At 32.9% G+C, this 22,206-nt stretch overlaps 2 protein-coding genes across 2 annotated transcripts; one reads left to right on the forward strand and one right to left on the reverse strand.

Annotated features, from left to right (window-relative positions):
• Window positions 1-324: 324 nt before the first annotated feature.
• Window positions 325-2,200, reverse strand: LOC119642975 (dolichyl-diphosphooligosaccharide--protein glycosyltransferase subunit 1). The gene is made up of 2 exons (XM_038042311.1): window positions 1,603-2,200; window positions 325-1,220 (listed from the first exon to the last, which is right to left on the reverse strand). The coding sequence occupies exons 1-2, from the start codon at window positions 2,147-2,149 to the stop codon at window positions 430-432; spliced, it is 1,338 nt and encodes a 445-aa protein (XP_037898239.1). The 5' UTR covers window positions 2,150-2,200; the 3' UTR covers window positions 325-429.
• A 1,181-nt stretch (window positions 2,201-3,381) lies between these two features.
• Window positions 3,382-21,372, forward strand: LOC119642999 (hemicentin-1-like). Its single transcript, XM_038042349.1, has 7 exons — window positions 3,382-3,514; window positions 4,370-4,608; window positions 7,226-7,342; window positions 8,698-8,791; window positions 10,602-10,729; window positions 11,176-11,344; window positions 19,510-21,372. The coding sequence occupies exons 1-7, from the start codon at window positions 3,484-3,486 to the stop codon at window positions 19,599-19,601; spliced, it is 870 nt and encodes a 289-aa protein (XP_037898277.1). The 5' UTR covers window positions 3,382-3,483; the 3' UTR covers window positions 19,602-21,372.
• Window positions 21,373-22,206: the final 834 nt, after the last annotated feature.

Here is a 22,206-nt window from a genome sequence, read left to right on the forward strand (position 1 = left end):
CAGTTAATAACACCAAATGCATGATCTTTTCAAAAAAAGGAAAAACCCTACGGTTATTCCGCTTTTCACATATGCTCCTTCCATTCAGTTTGTTGAAACATTGAACTTTTTGAGAGTTGTTCTACTCTCAAAACTCTCTCCTGCTTCACGGTCCTCGTTAAATCTTGAAATTTGAGAAGCTTTTGCGTCTTATCTAATATATTCCTTGACACTCAACTGCATGCAGACTTTATTTGGTAAATTAGTCGATTAGTCAATATCAGCCCTATTTATTTAAAAAATATCGAACAACCGTTTTTTATTCAATACATTTTCTCTATTTATTACTTTCCGTATTTGTGTATTACACACACAAAGTACGTAATGTCGCGCATTTTGAAAGTAAGATCACCGATTGAGATCGATTTATTAGAACTAAACATATTTATATTATTCTTTATGAAGATGAACGGCTATAGAAAAGTCTAGACGTTTGAAAATCACTGTGAACAAGAAAATCATAAAAATAAAAGTTATTATAAGAATAGGTTCTTGAAGAAGTAAAATTTTGGGAAATTTATATTTTAGTTCAAAATCCGACATATGATTTTCAACCATATTATTTTTTGAGAACACTATTGTTGGTCTACCGAAGGTATCCAAGTAAGTGTAGGACATAGCATCCGCTTCTCTTCTAATAGAATAGGGCGGTATCAATTGTATGCTTGCACATCCCTCTGGCAAAATAATTTTCACAACAGCTTCATCAACAACCATGTCATCAAAAATATGGTCTATTACCCTCATTCTAAGAACGTAGTCATCGTCACTGTTGAACAAATATTCAAAGGATGGTAAGTTATAACCCAAAATATATTGAGTTTTCCATCCGCCAAAAAGAGGAAATCTAGGCCGTAACTCAAGTTCTACAGATTCTTTCAATACATTCATATTCGAAGTGGATATATTGCCATTGGTGTCTCTATAATAAACTCCAAACGCTGAAGCAGGCAAAACAGTTTTGTATGATTTAATAGATGCCTGGCCAGAACGGCCATCTTTCTGAAATTCATATCTTGAGAATGATCCTTTCAATTTTGCTCCGGTATGGAGCAAGTGTATACTTTCTTCGACAGCGATATTTCCCCAGTGAGATACTTGTATTGTTCTCTCTAATCGATTTACAGACATAAATGGTGTTTGATTTTCATAATGCACAGTCATAAGCTCTTTAGAATGACCTGTAATTAAAAAATGTTGGTTATATATTCCAATTCGAACCAGTAAATTGTCAATAAAAAAGCTGGATATGCTGAAATATGCTTTCTTCATAGATAACACTTTAAATAAACTTAAAGGTAAAGAATACAGCAACATTTTTTAGCAATTTCTTTCTAAAAAAGTTTTTCATCAAATGATAAGTATTTAGCTCGAACTATTTATTTATGGTGGAACCTTTATTGTACCGATTGTTGTGTGTTGTGGAGTGTGTTTTCACTCCACTGTTTATTAATCTGAGTCAAAGCTATTCCTACACGCTACATTAACGTATTTGTTGCTATGGTATCAGCATTCCATACTAAACATTCGATTTCAATAATTATATATTTCAAAAATGCTCACCAGAAATATCTTCAAATGGGCCGTATTTGATTTTATTTGACGAAACAGCGTAAGGTTTGATCTGAGTATAAGAAATGATGTTCGATGTTGCCAATTTTACTTGAGTTTTCTGAAAACGTGTTTTGTATGCGGAATAAAAATACATTGGACCTGTGTATCTCACAAATTGTTTATCAGCTTGTTTTATTTCTTCTGGATATGGTTGTATCTGACTTGTATAAATGACTTCAATATAAAAAACATGAGATGGAGCTGCTTCGGGGAACATTATAACGTTCGTGCTTCCAGCCGACACTTTTCGCATTGTCAATTTCTTAGATGTGTGCTTTGCAGATACAAAGGATACATGTTGAGCCAAATCTTCGTTAAAAACGACATTGTAGGCATTGAAAGGAATACCTTCAGTATCTTCAGCAGTAATTTTTACAGTTTCTCTTACGACTTGTGTTGTTAAGTCTATCGAACGTTCAACATTTTGATTGATGATCTTGCTTGTAATAAAAATTACCTGATTGGAAAGAAACAAAATAAATATACGAATATCCATTTTATTCTCTTTGCAAAAAAGCCACGTATATTATAAATCACCGCTAACGATGGTAAATTATCGATAATACCAGTAAGTGTGTTAGGTAAGACAACAAATAATGCCCATTAAGCGTTCTTGAGAATTAATTTGGAGTGACCTCTTCGAGAGGGAACGCGAATATATTAACGTTCCAAGTAAGAAGACCAAACAACCTTGCTCTCGAGTTTTCATTCAGTATTTAAGTATCAAATACTTTTCTAATCAACAAACTTAATAGTATATTTCAATAATTCGACATTCGCTTGACTTTTTTGATCATCGGCTTTTTCGGAGTGAAGGATGATTTACCATCGTGTTGATAAGTTTTCAAGCAAAAGAATTTTGTTCAGTAGCAGTTATGCAAAGAGAAATGTTAGCAGTAGAGTTACCATTATTTCACATGGCGCAGTCTCTAAAATTAATTTTAATCTCTTAAGAATATCAAATAAACTTTGGACCACCTTTTTTCCTTCATGACTGTATTTTGCAAATTTATTGATAAGATATATGCAAAATAAATAGATAAATAAATGGAACAAACTATTCAGCCACGTTCTCAGTTTAAATCGAATTTGTCAAACTTCATTTTCGCTAAAACTGTTTCCTTAGTTCGATTTCAAGCTTTTCATGAACAATTTTGTTAGCAAATTGTACATATCAATAATATATTAACTTTGCGATATACTTACAAAATATTTAATTGAGTTTTGAAGAGTATAACAAACTAATTTTGAAAATGATCTTATATGGTTTTAAGAAGCAGGCTGGTTTGCTATATGTACTTACCGTGCTTGAGTGGAAATGGACTAAGGCAATAAATTTGTGGCTTTTATGTCTAGATAATAAACAATCGTAATTATTGGTAAGAATTATATAAAACACAACAAAAAAAAGCGGCTAAAAAGAACAAGCAACTTACACCAAAAAGGAAGAAAAACAAGCAACTTGCATCAAAAAGGAAGAAGAACAAGGAACCTCGGCATTCACCCGTTTCAGCCGTCGTGTTTGTGGCTACTTCCGTATTCATATCTCTTTGCGTATTTCAAAATCAAATTTTATATTTAGTTACTCATATATGTGTATATATTTTACATTTCAAGCAGCAAAGTGTCAGGAACTAGGAAAAAACTTGAAAATGAAGTGAATTTTATGTTTTCATAATTTCGAAGATTTCGAAGACCATAATACGCATGACTCAAGCTTATTTCTTCGTTTGACTTAATAACGAAATACCGAATTAACAAATCAAATCGTTTAGTAAAAAGAAAAAAATTATTTATGTAGATAAATACTAATGTTTTAAAATAAAAAAAATGTTTTATATACAAATACTTTTGGCGATATGTAAGTGAAAAACAAAGTTTTACAAATATGTAATTCCCTTTAACCTCAGTGCGTAAAAAAAAACTCATTTTATGGGATTATCCTTGCGATGTAAAGCTATGTAGGCCAAATATTATGTGCGCAGATATATGTATGTGTATCTATCGAGGATTGTAGACATATTCATATCATCAAATATAAGATTTCATCAAATATAAGATTTTCATCTTGTAAATTAAAGGTGTGGACAATATACTACCGGAAGGAGACCTTTACTCGATCATCTATGCATCAATTGTCACATAGACGTTTTTAAATGGTTTTTGCCTCGGTACGTGACGCAACTATAATGTTCAATAAGAAATGTGGATATTGTTCGCAATAGCCTTGTTTTAATAATCGTAATTGCTTTGCAATAATATCCTTTTTAGAGTTTAGAAGGATAAGACTCAAAAATTGTCAAGATCAAAAATTAGGACATTTGATCTAAGTAAAATCAATTTGATAAAATTGTGAATAGCGACTCAGTAAGTCTCTTATAGTGAAGAGCTTTCAGTTCGGCAGTGGAATTGTAAGCAATAAAACTAAGTGACCATTCAATACAATGATATTTCTTTCTTTCACATTCACATTTCGCCATCTAACTTAATTTCATTCATTATTCATTTTCACATATGCCCCGGGAGATATGCTTTAAGTCCTTCTGTATTATCCAGAAGTGAAATTTAAATAAATTTTTATAAGCAAGTTGCCCAATAAAGCATGATTCTGTATATACAGAAAATAATACATATGTATATATGCAGAACACCACGGAAAGCAAGAATTTAAGACAAATTTTTTCACATTTATCTTACACATTAATCAACGTTTCAGTATTTTACAGAGGAATGGAATGCCAATATAAATATATAGGAAACGACCAAATAGAAAACACGGACCTTTTTAGTCTTCGCGAGAAAGGGTCTGAGGTCGAAAGAACAGAAATTTTAAAAAATAATAAGCCCTTAGATAGGGGACCATATTTTGATACATCGGCAACAAAAAACGTTACATCATTAGTTGGAAAAACAGCTCATCTCAACTGTCGCATTAAAAATCTTGGTAATAAAACTGTAAGTATTTGATTTTATAGACGTTTTTTATTTAATTATTTTTTTGTGAATTCAAAACGCAAACACAAAGTTGAATTTAAACTTCAAGCTCAATTTTATTTTCGGAAAGAGTATATTAACATGAACTTATACACCGTTGTTACTTAATTTTATACCATGGTAAATATAAGAAAATAAAACAGTATTAAACCTATAGAATACGTATAATGCGAATAAAAACATTCGATTAAAGTTACATATCTGAGAGTGACTTATGAAATAGATTATGTATTAGCGTATAGAAAAACTTAATTTATAACAATCTTACTGAATAAAAGATAATCTAATAAGGTTTTTTTTGGAATTCTGTCATTTTTGTTTGTAATGGGCCCAAATTTATTATTGCGTGCGACTTTTTAGCAGAAAAACAAGCAAATTAAGCATAATTTTTCAATTCTTTAATTTGGCATATTTGAAAAATTTTAACATGGGGCAGAGAGTACACATGTGAGCATAAGCGTCCACATTTCTTTACAATTCTCATGTATTTGTATAAAAATTGCGAGCATCTGAGAATAAGCGTATAAAAAATTCACGCCAACTGAAAATGATTCTCAATAATTCCAAACATGTGAGAATAAGCGTCCAATTTGTTTACATTTTTTAATAATTGTTCAAGTATTTGTATAAAAATTGCGAGCATCTGAGAATAAGCGTGCGTATAAAAATTTGCCGCCAACTGAAAGTAAGCGTCTATGATTCTCAATAATTCCAAACATTCTCAATAATTCTCACATTGAGAACACAATTACCCCATACTGGATAGGCATATATCATAGTCGATTAAAAAACGACTTCACATGGGAGAATTTTATTTTCAGTGCTCAACTTAGAATTATTTTTTATTAATAGATACAGCATTGTTATGGGAATATTGTTTTTGCTTTTCATAAGTTAAATATGAGTGCGGAAAAATAACTTTTTACCCAATATTACTTCCAAGTACTTAACAAGAGTTTCTCTTTCTAGTGTAAAAGATGGGTCGCGTCTTCTCCGCGTTCAACTTATTTTCCACTTATTTAGATAATATGTTTTTCATTCAACAACCAAGTTTATGCAATAAGTAAATACCGATGATCGGTGTACAAAATAATACGGCAAGCATTAAATATTTCGAAGACTCAGAACATAAGATAGAACGCATAAGTGGACACAGAACATTCATCTTTGCGAAACATCTATAGGTAAAGATAGTAAATCACAAAACTCATGCAAAGAAGAAACTTAGAAATGTCTTTTAGACAACAAGTTCGAATTAATTTAATTTCAAAAAGCGAAAGCCAAAAGTTTTTGTTTCCGAGACGTGAACTGAAATTGAGTCCAATGTGATTATGCAAGATAAATTGCTTGTTTTTTCCAAAGCAATTATTTTGCGATCCGATAAAGCATTTCTGAAAAATGTCGTAGTTAAAAATGATTAGATAGTCAATGCGTTGTTGGCAACGACTTTATTGCCTTCTACAAAGATTTCTCATTTTAATTAAAAGCATTGCAGATTAGAAGTCCAACAAAGTTAGTTATAGGGAATTTTGTAGGCACAGATCGTTGCCTAGCGTTCTTACTTAATTATATACAAGCTCAAATTATTAACAACGTCAAAGTCAACCAATGAATTTAATTTCTACAAAAACGTCGAAAATGCTGTTCATTGCTAAGGCGCATGTTTGTTGATGAGTTATTGCGATACTAACACGAATTAGAGTTTGACGATCTTACACTTGTTTTATGGTGGAAACTGGAAACATCAAGTTATTTTGATCATTAAGAAATCGACTTCAAGAAGACTTATTCTGGGATCTTAGCGTTTGAGTAATTTGTAGGTAGGGAGCACTATTTCGACATGCGCGGTGCATGAAAATATGATATTGATTACAATTTCCTGCACTTATAATAAAATTATCCGCACGATCAGCAGCTTCCCCATGCAAACAGCACCAGCCGTTTGATGTAACAAAATGGCTTGAGTTACTGTGTACACCAAGACTTCATAATCCTAACGTGGAAAAAACTTTTTTATTTATCATTAGTAGATAAAATTATTGCTTTTAAGCCATGCAACAGCTTTAGCGTTTATAACAAAATATATGCGAAGCTTTGACTACGATACTTTTTGAAGATATTTTTTAATTATTTTACATTCTATACCACTTGTACATTAAGAGTAAATTAGAATTGTGAGGATATGAGCACCAACCGGGAAGACCTTATAAACATCCAACTTTTGTTGTACCAGTCAAGTTAGCATTATTTTCTAAATCGGCTTAAGCATTTCTGTATTAGGTTGGAAAGTATGAAATGATTTAATACAGCTGGAAGACTAGTTCCCTCATCTGTCTAAAATAATGGAAAATAATCTATAACATAACGTAATATTATTTTTTTTTTGTATGTATTTACAATAACTATTTCTTATAAGCATTACAAGAACATATGCATTAGTCAAAAAAATTCGGAATCGTAGCATTAAGCTCTGAATGCCAATGCCTATGGATTTGATTTATTACATGTCTATTATATAAGCATAATTTTTTTTAAAACAATTTATGAATGTCTAATTGTTTTGCATACTTTTTTCCAGGTGTCGTGGATAAGACACCGAGATTTACATTTACTCACTGTAGGTGAAAGTACGTACACTTCAGACCAACGCTTCATATCAATATACAATAAAATTACGGGAGACTGGTCGTTAAAGGTAAGATGAGGGATTTTAATTATAGTTTTAACTTAATGAGTATCGTTATGAAATATGTATATATTTTTAATATGTACTCACAACCAATTACGAGAGCAGTCCCAGAGTTATCCTATCGAACAAAAAAAAACAACCATAAAAATTGAAAAAATAATCTATTTCTCTACATAGGCCTTGGTTAGAAGTGACAAAAAAACAAGCTAATTACTTTATACAGGGACTACAAACAAAAAAGCTCGACACATCATACCTAACGATTTCCAATAGCCTGTATATATTAAAACCGTCTTCACGACGCTGTTTTTCATCCATTGTCAGCCAACAAACGTGAAATAGATCCAACGCGTAGCTTTTCCATGCTCAACAACATGTACTACACTTTTATGAAATAACTACCATGACCGCCGGTTCGTATATATAAAGGTGGTATTGGCCACCTCATTTGACCAGTTGGATCTTCGTCCCGGCAACTCGTATGCCCTCGTTTTAACTTAGCCGCTCAATAATTTCTTGTGTTAAACAAATCGGCAGACCTTCTTAAAGTAAAATGTACCGGTTCTGATATCGGGCAAACTGTCGTCTCTGAACAGAGAAATAGCTGCTGCTCGCGCGGTTTTTAAAGTGCAAAATAGAAAGAAAAAAATCGGTGGACTTAGTAGAAGAACCCGATTCATTTTACCATTCTCTATGCGGTGGTCAGATCAAGCCAAGCAATTAATTATTAATTAAATATGTTTGACGTCCTTTTTTTGTTAGACTACTTTTCCCACAAGCCGCAAAATAATATATAACGGTTAAATGAGGGAATATAGGTCTCACTAAGTATTTACCATACTCTGCAAGGCCCTCGACAGAGGAAAAAATAAAAAGATAACTTTCATTTTCCAATTTAACGACGAGTGTTCTACCACGTTCTTTCCCTGCAACAGGCGGTTTTCAACAATAGTGAACAGAAAAAAAATGCAAACAAGTCAATTCAAGGTCTTGCGGAATTCAAATGTGTATGTATTTTATTCATTCTAAAAGTTTTAATTGGCGAGTTTTTTTGTGTGCGACTAAACAAAGAAAAAAGCTTCAGAAACAAGCATGTACGCTGATTTAATTACGTTTATATAATTTGAATAAAAATATATATTTCGTAAAGAAAAATGAAAAAGAGAAATGTTTTCCTTAAAATCTTCAAGTAGACGCAAAAAAAAACATTTCGAATGTTTTCATTACTTTATGGGAATGGTGCAAAGCTACTGACAAAGCTATTGGTTTATGTGCGCGTGTCTAGCAAATTATGAAATTATAGTAGCGAATAAAAATAGAGGCTATGTGTTTATTCATGGGAAAATATTGTCTTTTTGTAGATTAAATTTCCTCAAATACGAGATTCAGGCACTTACGAGTGTCAAGTATCGACTACTCCGCCCGTTGGATATACTATGATATTTTCTGTTGTTGGTAAGAATTATCTGATTACATAAATTTAAAATTTATTATTTTTAACTTTTAATCCAAAGTTTAGTTCAGCTTTAACGATACAAAAACTTATTGCAATGGAATTAGGAAGGGGGAGATAGAATACCCTACTCACGTATATATATATATTTGATCGTTAATATTGCTAAGTTGAACAAGGAAAGCAGTGATATTTTCCCCTCGAGAAACGCATCAGTTAAAGGAAATTTGCAGTTTTCAAAGTGTATCAATTAAAGCGTAGTCGAGATTTCCGTTTTCATGTTATTTGAACTATTGTGAACGAACTAGGTTCACTTCCGAATCAATGAAAAATTTATAAATACCGGCATTGAGAATTTTATATTAGATTTTAAGGTTTTTGTCAATAGATTGAAGTACATGGATGAACTGCCTCTAAACCCCATAAAATCTTTTTCAAAAAAGATAACAAAATTAAACCAAAAAATAGGTGGTCTTCTTTTTTATTTAAACATAAAGAGGTGTTTCTAATAGAATAGATAAAGTATTATTGGTGTTAGAGTTTATATATTAGAGGGATAAAAACATTTTTCCCGCAGTACGCCACCTTTACCTCTGAAATATGAAAATCAAGGTAAAATTATTGAAACATTGCGCCTACTTTTTGGCTCAAATGCATAAATATTGTTGGCGTGCTGGTATCGTTTGTGACAGGTTTGTGGAGGGTATTAGTGTGGTTATGACAGGTTGGTGGAAGGTAGTAGTGTGGTTATGAGAGGTTGGTGGAAGATATTAGTGTGAATATGACAGCTTGGTGGAGGGTATTAGTGTGTTTAACTTCGGCATCTTCTAAAATACTGCGCTGAGTTAAATCTTCGGATAATGAAACAGCGCAGATCTTTTATTCGTCAATGTAATAGATAGCTTGTCGGGTTTTCTACTCTTCGAATATTGCACGATGCTCACTATTTATCAGGCTTTGCGACTTCTCAGAAATTTTCTTTGAGTTAGAACTGCCGACTAAGGAATGCCAAATTTCAAATACCGACGCCATCGGTATCCAGAAGACAAGACCATGTACGGAAAAACTGATTATGGATATTTAAAGGTCTTTTCATATAAATAGAAGTCATCAAGAAACATTAGGTGTCTACATGCTTTATAACCGTCTATTCTAATCTCAAAAGTTCAAATAGCTCGTATGGACCCACGCGGTAGTTCTAGTTTCAAGGAAAAAAACCCAATTTTTCGGCGTGTGACGTTAGTTTTCCACATACAAAAGTCGGTTTATTGAAAGTATGGTGTGTATACTTCAGAGGCGTACCTTATGCAATTGTGTAAAATCTAAAAATAGTGCACTCATACGAAGAAATCGTCGTTTTATAAGCGCTTAAAGACGAAATAACGTCTTTTCTTAAAAAGTTTGATACGTGAAATCAATTCTACGCTTGATGTAGTCATAAATGAAAATAATAGAAAAAGACGTTTTTATTAATTACTCTTATAATTAATTAACGGGAATTAATTACTCTTATTTAATCACAAGGTAAGTTTAAAATGGAAGAAGCAAACAATAACTCTGTCACTTGTAAACACTAAAGATATACAGTTTTGTAGACAAATTCCGCGGGACCAAATGGAAAGAAGCTTTCTAGTTGATATGGTCGCAATCAAAAAAAATACTTTACAACTATTTTATATTGGTTTGATTTGACGACTAAGGAAAATTTGAACAAGACGAACATAACTATATTAATGGCTCCCCCATCCCTATGCATACCATGCTTGCTAAATTAACTATATGATTTTTTTTTCTTTATATAAATGTCACAAGAACCCGTAACTTCTATACCGGGCGGACCTGAATTATTTATAGATGTGGGGTCAACAGTGAATTTAACATGCGTTGTAAAACATTTACCGGATCCACCTTTGTCCGTTCATTGGACGCACAATAACCAGGTAATATTTTTTAGCTAAAAAGGAATGATACAAATAATCAAATAACTTATGTAAGTCATGTACCCTATGAAAAACGTAGCTCTGTAAAGTTCGTTTGAAGAGACTTGCAAAATTTTTTTTGCAATTCAGAAAGGACTACGTGCCGCAACGCGAGAACTTTCTTTCTTAGGATTTCGGATTTATTAAATAAAATTGCAATGCAGTGGATCTATAAAAGATTGATGAGTAAATCAATTCAATTTTCTAAATCAACTATACTTGGCATAGTTACTTAGCCGATATTATGTTTAAATTCTCGAACCATTGCAACCATAATGTTACGGGAGTTTCGAGACTCGAGCTTGTGAAAGTAAAATGTACGCGGTTATTTGATTATATCTCTTATTCCTTATTTATTGCACACATATCAAGTTTTGTAAACTATTCCAAAACGTTGGCATTTCTAGGAAATTAATTACGATTCTCCAAGAGGAGGAGTTTCAGTTATAACCGAAAAGGGCGATATTACTACGTCTTATCTTCTAATTCAGAAAGCCACAACTACAGATTCTGGTCGCTATACTTGTCTCCCTTCCAATGCGAATCCAAAATCAGTGAACGTTCACATACTACATGGTAAATAGTTTAATTAAATTCATTTATAGAAACATAGCCTCTTGCATGGTGATCGGTGTACAAAAAAAATATGGTGGACAGTCTTACTGTTTCTTTAAAAAGGTATATTTGGTATTCATTTATTTATTTATTCCACATATGCAAGAAACTGAACTAAAAATTTTGACAGTCGAGTTCAATTGACTCTTAAAGCAAAAATTAATATTAAAACTTAGTATAAGTACAATACAACAAATAAGAAGGAAAAAAAAAGAAGAAAAGCATGCATACAACTAGCATAGAGCCACACCCACAACCGGTACAGGACCAAATTGCGATTGAACCCCTAAGCCAGCGCAACCATGCACAAGCTCGGCAACAATTCATATTCGACTCATCGTGACATTTTAAGGTTAAGAGCTAGTTTAAGTGCGACATAGGTAAATTACGCGCATTAAGCAATGTTGTTTGAAGGGACTTCAAAGAATCCGATAATGAGAATAAGTGAAAGACATCATTTAGGTTTCTGCAAACAACTTTGAGCGGGTTAAACAGTTCGAAATTATATTTGCATTGGCTAAGCTTTATCAAGACAAAGTGCCTAGAGAAGCGGTTAGGGACATTAAAGCCAATCTCACGAAGTAATGCGGGCGAGTCAATTGTACCATTTATTAATTTGGTTACGAAGGAAACCACAAGAACAAATTTACGTTTCTCCAGTGACGGTAAGGATAACAGAAGCAACCTATTTTCATAGGAGGGAGGACAGACAGTCGGATCCCAACTCAAATTCCTAAGGGCAAACAGCAAGAATTGCTTTTGAACAGATTCAATTGAATCAACGTAGCACCTATATGAAGGAGACTTCACAACAGAGGCATACTCGAGTACAGCGTTTTCGTAATATAAGGATCATCAAGCTCTCTGGACCACCTCTTTATAAAACCAAACGCGGACCTAGCTTTACTTAACGAGAGCTCAATATGCAAATTGAAACGTAACCTATAATCAAATAAATCTTTGAACGAATCGACGTCTTCCAACTTATGCGAATCTATGAAATACTGAGTAATGAACGACTTCCTTCTTGAGAAAGAAAGATTCTTACATTTATTTAGATTTAGTTTCAGAAGATTCAAAGAGCACCATGCAATTATTCAAATCAGTTTGAAGATGATGTGATTGCGATTCTACGGAAAAGAAAGAAAACAGTTTCACATCATCAGCATACATTAAGATCTCGCTAAATTTAATCACGGAGGGCAAATCATTGATGTATAAAATGAAAAAATGGGTCCTAAGTGGCTACCTTGAGGTACGACAGACGACACGGGGAATTCATCCGAGGTAATGAGGTTAAATAAAACCCTGAATGATCTACCATGCAGATAAGAGCTTAACCATTCCACTAAGAAGAAAGGTAAGCCAAAGGCTTGGAGTTTAAAGATAAGTAGTTTATGGTTAACGAAATCAAACGCTTTGCGTATATCACATCTGTGAGTCACTAGAAAAAACTTTGAAAACGTGACATGTAAACTGCAACAAATTGGTGACCGTAGAACGAACTTTCAGAAAGCCATGCTGGTGTGGAGATATATACGAATTAATGGCAAATGCCAAATGCTGAGTCACAATTCGCTCAAACATCTTAGGCAAGACACTCAACTTGGTTGTGTCCCTGTAGTTCTCAACAAGTTGTCTATCAGATGTTGAAGTAGGATTCAAACAGCCAGAACTATCAATGTTACACCAAGTGACTTGAGGCAATTTGAAGTCTCCCAACGCAACAACCAAATCGGAGGGTTCCGACTGCTTGGCGACTTCATAAATGAGGGAGGCCTGTTTCTTATATATGGAGATATCAGAATTTGGGGGAATATAGGAGCAGGTTATAAATAGTTGTTTATTAGGCATTTTCAATCGAATGGCAATAAATTTAACGTCGGGAGTAGTTGGAAATTCAAGTGAATAGGAGGGAACTGCCGAAGAAATGGCAATTAAAACAGCACCACCATTGCGATACAATCGATCGTTTCTGAAAACTTGAAACGAATTATGGAAAAGTTCCCTCGAATGTAGATCCGGCTTTAACCATGTTTCAGTAAAGATCAGACAGGAAAACTCCGTGCTCATTGATTTTAGGAAGGTAGAATGAATTTTTGAATTTAGGCCCCTAACATTTTGATAAATGGGAGAAAATGAGCCTGAAGAAATTTTTATTTTTTTGAAGGGGAAAGAGCAATTGCATTAGCATTACGAAGTCGATCCCGAGGGATAAATTTCTGAATTAAGGATCCAACCGGCCACAATGGTTTATTTAATATCAAATCCATATTTTCAGTCGGAACCAGAATTTTAAAAAATGAGATAGCTCTAGATTGAGAAGGAGCCAATTTGAAAATACTAACGCGCTTTAAATTGACAGAAGGGGCTTTCGCTGCCAACAGACGTAGCAGGTTCACACAAATATTGCCTTTCTAGGAGGAACTGCCTTCAAGCATATGTCATCTGTACTAGAAGCAGCAGGGTTCACGAATGTGGAGTTACGAGTTGGAGAAAATATAGAAGGGGTAGCTTGCACGAGCAGCTTGTGCGACTTGCCCAGTTTGGCAAGCAGCATTCACACTCGAACAGCCAGGGGGAGAGGACGATTTACTATTCTCATTATTAGTTTTAGGCGATGACGCCTGAGAAGATTGAGTGACTTGCCACTTCAGCATAGCTCCAGCCAGAAGAACTTCCCGGCTTTCTTGTAACTTTTATGTTACCGACCGACTCAGCCGTAGCAGAAACGTTAATATTCTTTGTAGACTTTAAGGAATCGCTAACTTGCACTGACGAAACGGACTTAGGAGAACTCAGAGGTTGCGAACCACACGCTACGCTACGAGTTGAAACTTTGTTAGCTGGAGAGGAAAATGACTGCGCAATATAACGACAATCATCAAACCTAGTCTTGATTATTTCAAGTTTCTCCCACAAAGAGCCGAGATTTTTGCTCAAATCTGAGAAACAATTTCTCGTCTCCGTGAAGAGTTTCTAGAAATCAAGGTCCCGCTTTCTGCAGTCAGCACATGACCATCGTAATCCTCTAGAAGGGTCAAGGACGGCATCAGCAACACGGCCGGTAATACCAGCACACTTTGCATGTCCAAAACGATCACACAGCCAACAAGAAATGAATCGTTCAGATTCAGGGCCTGTTTTCGCGCGACATGGTGTAAATAAGCAATCCATATCCATTGAAAACAACAAACGTAGCTTATGAGCACAAAAAGAGAAAAAGAAAAACTAAAAAAAAATCCACGGCACAGTTGCCAAACTTTCTGGAGGAATTATTGTATGACAGTTTATTCAAAAACTTGACACATTTGATCCAAATTTTTCATATCAATTTACTATACTGTTATTGCATATAAATTTTTGCCGGGAAATTGCAAATATTTATGTAAATGTATTTCTCAAACAATTTCTTTTTCAAAACAAAAATATACAAGATGTATAGGAAGTGGTCAAAATAACGGTGTAAATCGTTTTCTGTAGAATTTCTTTTTAAGCTAAGACATGGAGGTGTAACAAAGTTCGTCAAAACCTCTCAAAAATTGCAAAACTTAGGTCCAACACAACCGACAGATTGCTGGACAGACAAGCTTAAATTGATTGAGAAACCGTTCTTTCGGAAAAACTTAATATACCTTGTAGTAGTATACCCTACTAGTGTAGGGTATAAAAAAGTTTCCTTCTTCGGCCAATCAACCTATATGCGGCCGGAAATGAATAATAAGTAATGCCTACCGATGAACGTTTTTTTGAACAATAAATATTGTATCGTATCATATTTCGACACAACTGATTTTACTTCCTGCTTTTGCATGTAATCTCAGCGAATAACATTGTGGAATAATGCTTTGATATTCTAGCGCTACGTACTTAAACGTCTTGTTCCGTTTTCAAAATAGACGATATGAATGGTGCACTCCAAATGATCATATTTTTTAGCCACTTCACATTAGTTTTATTGTTAATGTTAACTAAAGCTTTATGCTTATCTAATTAGAGAAGTGTAAATTTGGACAAATGTTACTTTCTAACACACAGTGAAAGAATCCGAAGACCCTAAAAGTCTTGATTCCTCTCGATAATTAAATATATAGTTAATCTATTATTAATTTTTGCGAAATTGACGAGTTTATCTTAATTTTCTTCTATTTTATTGATAACATCTTACTATACACATTATATATTTTCAACGCAATGAATTGTCGCATATATCACGTAAAGCATCGCTCGTTCTTTTTTTTGAGAATTTTTATTATATTGATTACATCTGACACACAAGTCATACTATTTTTTGTATATATTATTACCGCGTTCAATTCATATTATAAATATGACATCCCGTTGACGATATAGAGCTTATAAATCATATTTAGGTAATAGAGTTTTGACACAACGTATCCTGTGTCTACAGAAGTATCAAGCTCTTGAAACATTGCTTTTCATCCAACATAATCATGTGTTCCGCAAGAAGTGAATTAAAACATGCGTGATTGAGAGTCAATATTTTCCAATTTGTGACGCATATTCCAAATTGATTTCAGTACTTCGCCCACAGTGTTTATGAAATAATGAAATTTTCTAACACAACGGAAAATATGCATTTTTTGAGATAGTGTAAAGTTTTGGAAATTCAACCTATGCATGGATGTAATTGTTGATTTTTTCTTTTTTTTATTCGCATGTTTTCCGGCCTGGCTCATCGCATGGGATGGGTCCAAATAAAATGTATTCAGATGCTTGCTAGGTTCTTGTTACGCTACAATATTTCATTATTTTAATTAAAACATGCTTACTAAAAATTTTGTAATTTTTGACTAATAAAAAGCTATGCCCTAACGATACTACTTTTCCCTCGCCCTTCTGTCACCCACGGGAAGTCTTACCAGTATTTTCACATTTACTAATGATACATTTCCTTTTTTTTATTTTTCCAAAGAAAGTGTTATAATGAATTATTTCAATATTACAAAACAAAATTTTTAAAGTTAACAATGGTTATTTAAAAATTTTAATAAAAAAATTTCCCAAAACTAATAACCACGTCGATGCGCATCTACACAGCTAAAAGAATTTTTAACAAATTACAGGTTTTAAAATAAAAAAAAATTGTTTATTATTAAGGAAAAATAACACAAAAGAAATGTCAATTATTGATTCGACGTCTTAGGGATACCACGTACAAACCCAAGTTAAGTAACACGTTTTATTGAGCTTTTCATGTTTTTCACTTCTTCTTTTATATAAGCTTGATGGTTTTTTTAGCTTTGAGATTTAGTCTCCTTTTAATATGTCACTGTTCTTAATAATGAACGAAGAAATTGTTTGTCGGTTTTTTATAAAAAATTAGAAAACTCCTTTATTGTTTCCTTGTTTAACATTATTAGCTATCTTTTCATTAATTTCAATTTTATTCTCTTTTTATTTAAAAGACTCTCGTACAACATCCGCAGCCGACCAACGATTTAGCTAATCAATTTACACCTTTCTTTTTAAAGTTTTCTCCTTTTCATCACTCTGCGTGTACGTTTGTTCTTCTTGATTTTGTTTTTGCCTTTTTAAATCGTTTCACATTGAAGATTGGATTTCAAAAATCAAAGAAATATTAAGGTGACACTTTTGCACACTTTCTCAGGTTTTTTTCTATTATCACGATTCAGCGGTTATATCGTCGGAATTTTCTATGTTTCTTTTTCAGAAAAAAAAAATTCCGTCCCAATCAAAAAAATGTTTTTCTCTTTTTTTTTCTTTTTTCTCTTTTGACAAAAAAAACCTTTTTTCTTCTTTTTTTCTTTGTTTCTTTTCTTTTGTTTAAACTACAGTGTCTACTACAATAGGTAAAGGGTTCTTGCTGTAATGTAATGTAATGAGTTTACCAGCACACGATTTGAGAATGTGTAATGCAATGCCATTAAGACCTGGCAAGCGTCTGTGTGTTATCTTAAACCCTCAAATATTTTATTTTCTGGAATGACTTTCGAGTCGAAGTAAAAAAGTCGGCGCAACGTTACATAAGAAAGCGAGGAGAGCACAAGGCACAACATGATATGTCTTCATTTTGTAGCAACATTTTCTTGTAGACAAGAAGCGGTTTCTCAAATCATTTGCCACCTATAAGCGTAGAGAACACATTCCTAACGAGAACTCCTTTTATATTATGCGGGATGATGAGAATTTAATTTTAAAACAGTGTTTATTAGAGTCCAGGCCATTGGTTAACATCAACGTTCATTCACGGCAACGGAATCTTTACTTTGATTCTTAAAGAAAGAAAGAGGATGTCATTAACCCAAAATCACCCCAACCTGTCATCTTAATGGAATGAAACGTAGATAATTTATTTGTATATCGGCTTTTCCTCATAAGCCGTAATTTTATCTCACTTACTTTCTGAACATTGGGATTGAAAAAAGTCCCATCTGAGAAGATAATTTCTAAAATAAAACGTCATCACTTTCAAATTGATTCAAGGCAAATTCAGCGAATTACCGAAGTTTGCTTTGAAGCGAGTATTTTAACCCTCGAATAAGAATAATTCTGTTAGGTTGTATCCTAAAATTCTTGCTTTAACTTGAACTCAGCTATTGAGAACTCCTTGGAATCGTTCAGCATCGATCTTTTACTACTATATTTTTAATCCTTCGAGCATTCCTTTGCCTTATCAGTGAAGGCAAAAGAAGTACACCATATTTGTCAATAAATGGCGAATGGTTAACATGAGAGATGCAGTATGAGACTGGGATTGAACATGAGAGAAAGATTATTTCGATGAAAATTACGTGCTCTCCTTTCCATCTTTAAGATGGCGTCAACTAAAATCGTTATTAACATACACCGCTTTTTTAGAGACATGTTTTCGTAATGATGTATGTCCAATACACTTGATATTTAAATTTAACTTAATGCGAGTGGTAAGAAACTGCTTTGACACATCTCGTTTCTTTCTCTCTCTATTATTCGCCTTCTACCGCCAATGAATATACCAATCATTCTTCTTTGATGAGTTAAAAAATACAAATTTTCTTTCCATGACGCGGGTTAATCTATTTTAAATAATAACTGCCTTGAGTCCAAGACATAGCGACGCACCACTTTTTCCAATGCTCAACGGCACACGACATTTAAATGGCGTTTAAGTGGATTTAGAATGTGATGCTGAATTAATCGGCAGAATAAAAAGATGATGGAATATGTGCAGAAATTTGTGATGTATTTGTGTCAGTTTATGAGCAGTGAAACCTAGAAAACGGGAGACTTTTCAGTTTAAGTTGCAATGTGGATATGTCTTTTGACCGGTTTAGCTCATTTTCAAATGTTTTCGCCAAGTTTGAAGGTGGTATGTCCAATTTCAAAGAATGTCTATCACCGTGCGTTATAGATGTCTAGATAGAATGCCTAATTGAGTTCTGAATGCAGTGCTGGTCAAGAATACACCTAATTCTTAGGGACTCTCAAGCTCTCCCTTGGGCATTACAAAGGTTTTGATAAAAAAAAATCAGAAGTTTTTATAGTTTCATTTGCCGTGGGTCGCTCTTTTTATAGCCACCACCAGAGGCTGAGAATATATTTATTTTGTCGAAATATTTGCAAAGCCCGTAAGGAGGCTTTGAGAGACCTCAGAAAGTAAACACATTCGTGATTTGTGTCAAATTCGGAATGCACTGGAATGCCTATCTGCCTAAAGCGCATAAATGAGCGTTGCGCCATTGTCAAAGATCCGCTACAATGTTCTCTTCGCTTTTAGCATTTCGGCATCTTATCGGCAAAAGAGCATTAAAAATATAAAATGTTAAGATTCAACTGTCACTTTCAACACTACATTTTTGGGAGTAGTATTCTCTTACACCTAACATCCTAGTTGTGGCTCATGGTTGGAAGTATCTACCACCAACGTCTGCTTTTTTAATTCTTTTATCAAATGAAAAAAGGGTGTTTTTAACGAATTCGAGACTCTATTTATATAGTATATAGTTACTAAGTATTTATCACAAATTATTTGCTTACCTGTTTTCCCGGATGTTCTTTCGCGCCTTTTTTTTTTGCTTAGTTCGGTCGAACTGTTGAAACTTGCACGACTTCTTCTTTCTTACCATTTTTCTAATAATCATTTTTATAATTTTTCATTTCAGGAGAACATTCTGAAGCTGTTCAAGCGGGCGCCCAAATATCTCTTCAATTCAGTTATACGCCCATTGTGTTTCTTTCCCTGTACTTAGTATGACTAAAACTAATGAAATTCCTTGTTTATTTTATCTTTTAAAAATATGTGTAAATAATGTAAACTGAATAAATTTAATTTAAAAGCAATGCTTAATGCACTAAAAAATCCAAGAAGAAACGACACGAAACTGAATATCCTAAATAACTGGGAAGCATATTTATTTTGTACAAAAAAAAGTAAAATTTATATCATAAACCTTCAAAATATTATTAAAGAGAGTAAAGGAAAATAGAAATCAAAGCGAGGCTTATCCAAGTAATTTGCCGCTACGCGGTTAGAAAGGGAAAGTGCTTTGCTCCAAGTTGTAATAATGAAACTTTTGTTAGTAAATAAAGGCCAATACAAATGTTCAAAAATGTGGAGATATTTATTTCTTAATTCTGAGGGTTTTTTGTCGATCAAAAAGTCACCAGACATTTACATCAAAAGTAAATACTTACCATTTTCCGTCATTTATTAAAACGCACATCCTTTAAGGTTAGTTTTGATAAAAATCTAATAATCGTTCTTTTTTTTTATTATATTTGGAAGTACTTTGAAAAAAGAGTTTGAATATAATACATATTGCTTTTTGAGTACAATTTTTGATGTTTCTTTAAAGAGTAAGTGTAAATTATCACATGATTTTGCATGAACAGGCAAGATTTTGTCTATTTACAAAATACTTATTAGTAAATATTAAAATTACGCTTTCCATAATTTTGAGTTTAAGTGTATATGTATAAAATACATACGTTTTTATCTTAATTTTATATATATAATAATTATTTAAGTTAAATATTAAAGTAAATGAAGTTAATTTAAGATTAAAATACTGCCTTTGTTAGAAAGCTTTCAGGACGTATGCATAAATATTAGACCGGTGAGATAGCTGTTGTCAAATCCACCCATCAACCACTAATTCTGCAATATCTTTTTATTGGCGATTTTGGAAATTACTTACACTAAGTTACTTGACAAGTGCCGCCAACGATTTTATAACGTAACCGTTTAATCAATAAAATTAGATGTAAAGAAAAAGAATTAAATCGGAACTTTGAAATAAATAATACATTAAAACAGATACATACTAGAAAGAATACATCAAATAGATTTTTGTTAATTGCATTCTCAATGATCCAGATCAATATTAATAAGTAAGAAAATAATATTCGGCCGCGACCGAATTCTTTATACCCGTCATCGCTTGATGTTGATCAATTATACGTCAGCTTCGTATGGTCCCAAAAGATTCTTTCTGAGTCTTGCAAATGTATCCACAAAATAATGAAATTTTAATGTTCTATAATATTGAGCAGGCGTAGTTAATGTTTCCATTTTTCTACAGGTGCTGCATGGCCACTTTTATAATACAAATGCAAACTTTTATCGTTATATCTGCTGTGGTTTATAAACACGGAGCAAAAAAATAAAATTCTTTTATTTTTTAAAACATACATGGTCCTAGATTATCTTGCTCTACGGTCGTGTCCTTTAAAGAATTTCCAAACTTTGTGCTAAATTTAAAGTGGATTGCTGCATTTGTGCGATCAGGAGTAGGTTCACCATAGGCATTGCACAGGCAGACAGACGGACGGAGAAGCATTCTTAAATCGGTTCAGAATTTGACGTTGATCAAAGGTATATGTACTTTATGCAGTGTCTGAAGCTGCAGGTTGCAGACAGTTTGACGAAATGAATACGCCATTCATCCTTTGATGATGGGTATAATATTTTTTACAATATACAATATATGCTATATTATGAAGCTTGACATATGGAACTTAACTAGCAAGACTAACTAGTGATGGTTTTAGATTTCTGTTTCAATATCACCAGTGTATCAGAATCTCAATGGTACATCTGACGCTCCCTCTCTCTGGTGGTGAGCGTAAAAAGCAATTAACGTTGTTTTAAAAGGGTAGTAATTTCAAACCAAAATCATTTTGAATTAATGATGTGTTCAAATTACCTTTTGGGATGATGTTTTGTTCTTGTTAACTATATTTCCTAAATAAGCAGCATATAAAATTTGATCACTGAGAAAAAAGACGAAAAGAAAAGTTAATTTTCTTTCCTTTTTTGCTCCTTTCTCCTGTTGCATCATTAGAAGCGATATTTTTTTCTTTGAACAACTTTACGTAAAAAAATACAAATATTTAAGTCTATTTATACATAAATATTAAATGACGTGGGTATAAAGGAAAAGGTATGATATAAAGCGAAACAAACTGAGCCAATATTTTAAAGAAAAAGGATGTAAATTTATAATGCCATTGCGGTAGTAAGGTTTTTTAAAATAAAACTGAAAGTTATACTATAAAAAATGTATAATTTTTTTTCACATTTAAGAATAAATATTTGAAAATTTAGAAGAACGATAAACTGTCTTTAAAGCCCCATGACATCTCCTCCCGGAAAAGTTACTTACGTAGAGAAGAAAATAGAGTTATAAGCATTTATTAAAAAATTTTTCGAATTTCGTTTCTTCATCTTAATTTGTAAACGATTTTTAAAAGTTTGGCTTTAAAATAATGAAGCATATCAAGCAAAGAAAAAGGAGAATTAGACTTTTAAGGAAAATTTTTTTATACCTGAATGTTGCTAATTTATTTTATTTTTTCAA

The sequence above is a fragment of the Glossina fuscipes genome, unplaced genomic scaffold (assembly GCF_014805625.2).
Source record: "Glossina fuscipes isolate IAEA_lab_2018 unplaced genomic scaffold, Yale_Gfus_2 303, whole genome shotgun sequence".
NCBI classification, from domain to species: Eukaryota; Metazoa; Arthropoda; class Insecta; order Diptera; family Glossinidae; genus Glossina; species Glossina fuscipes.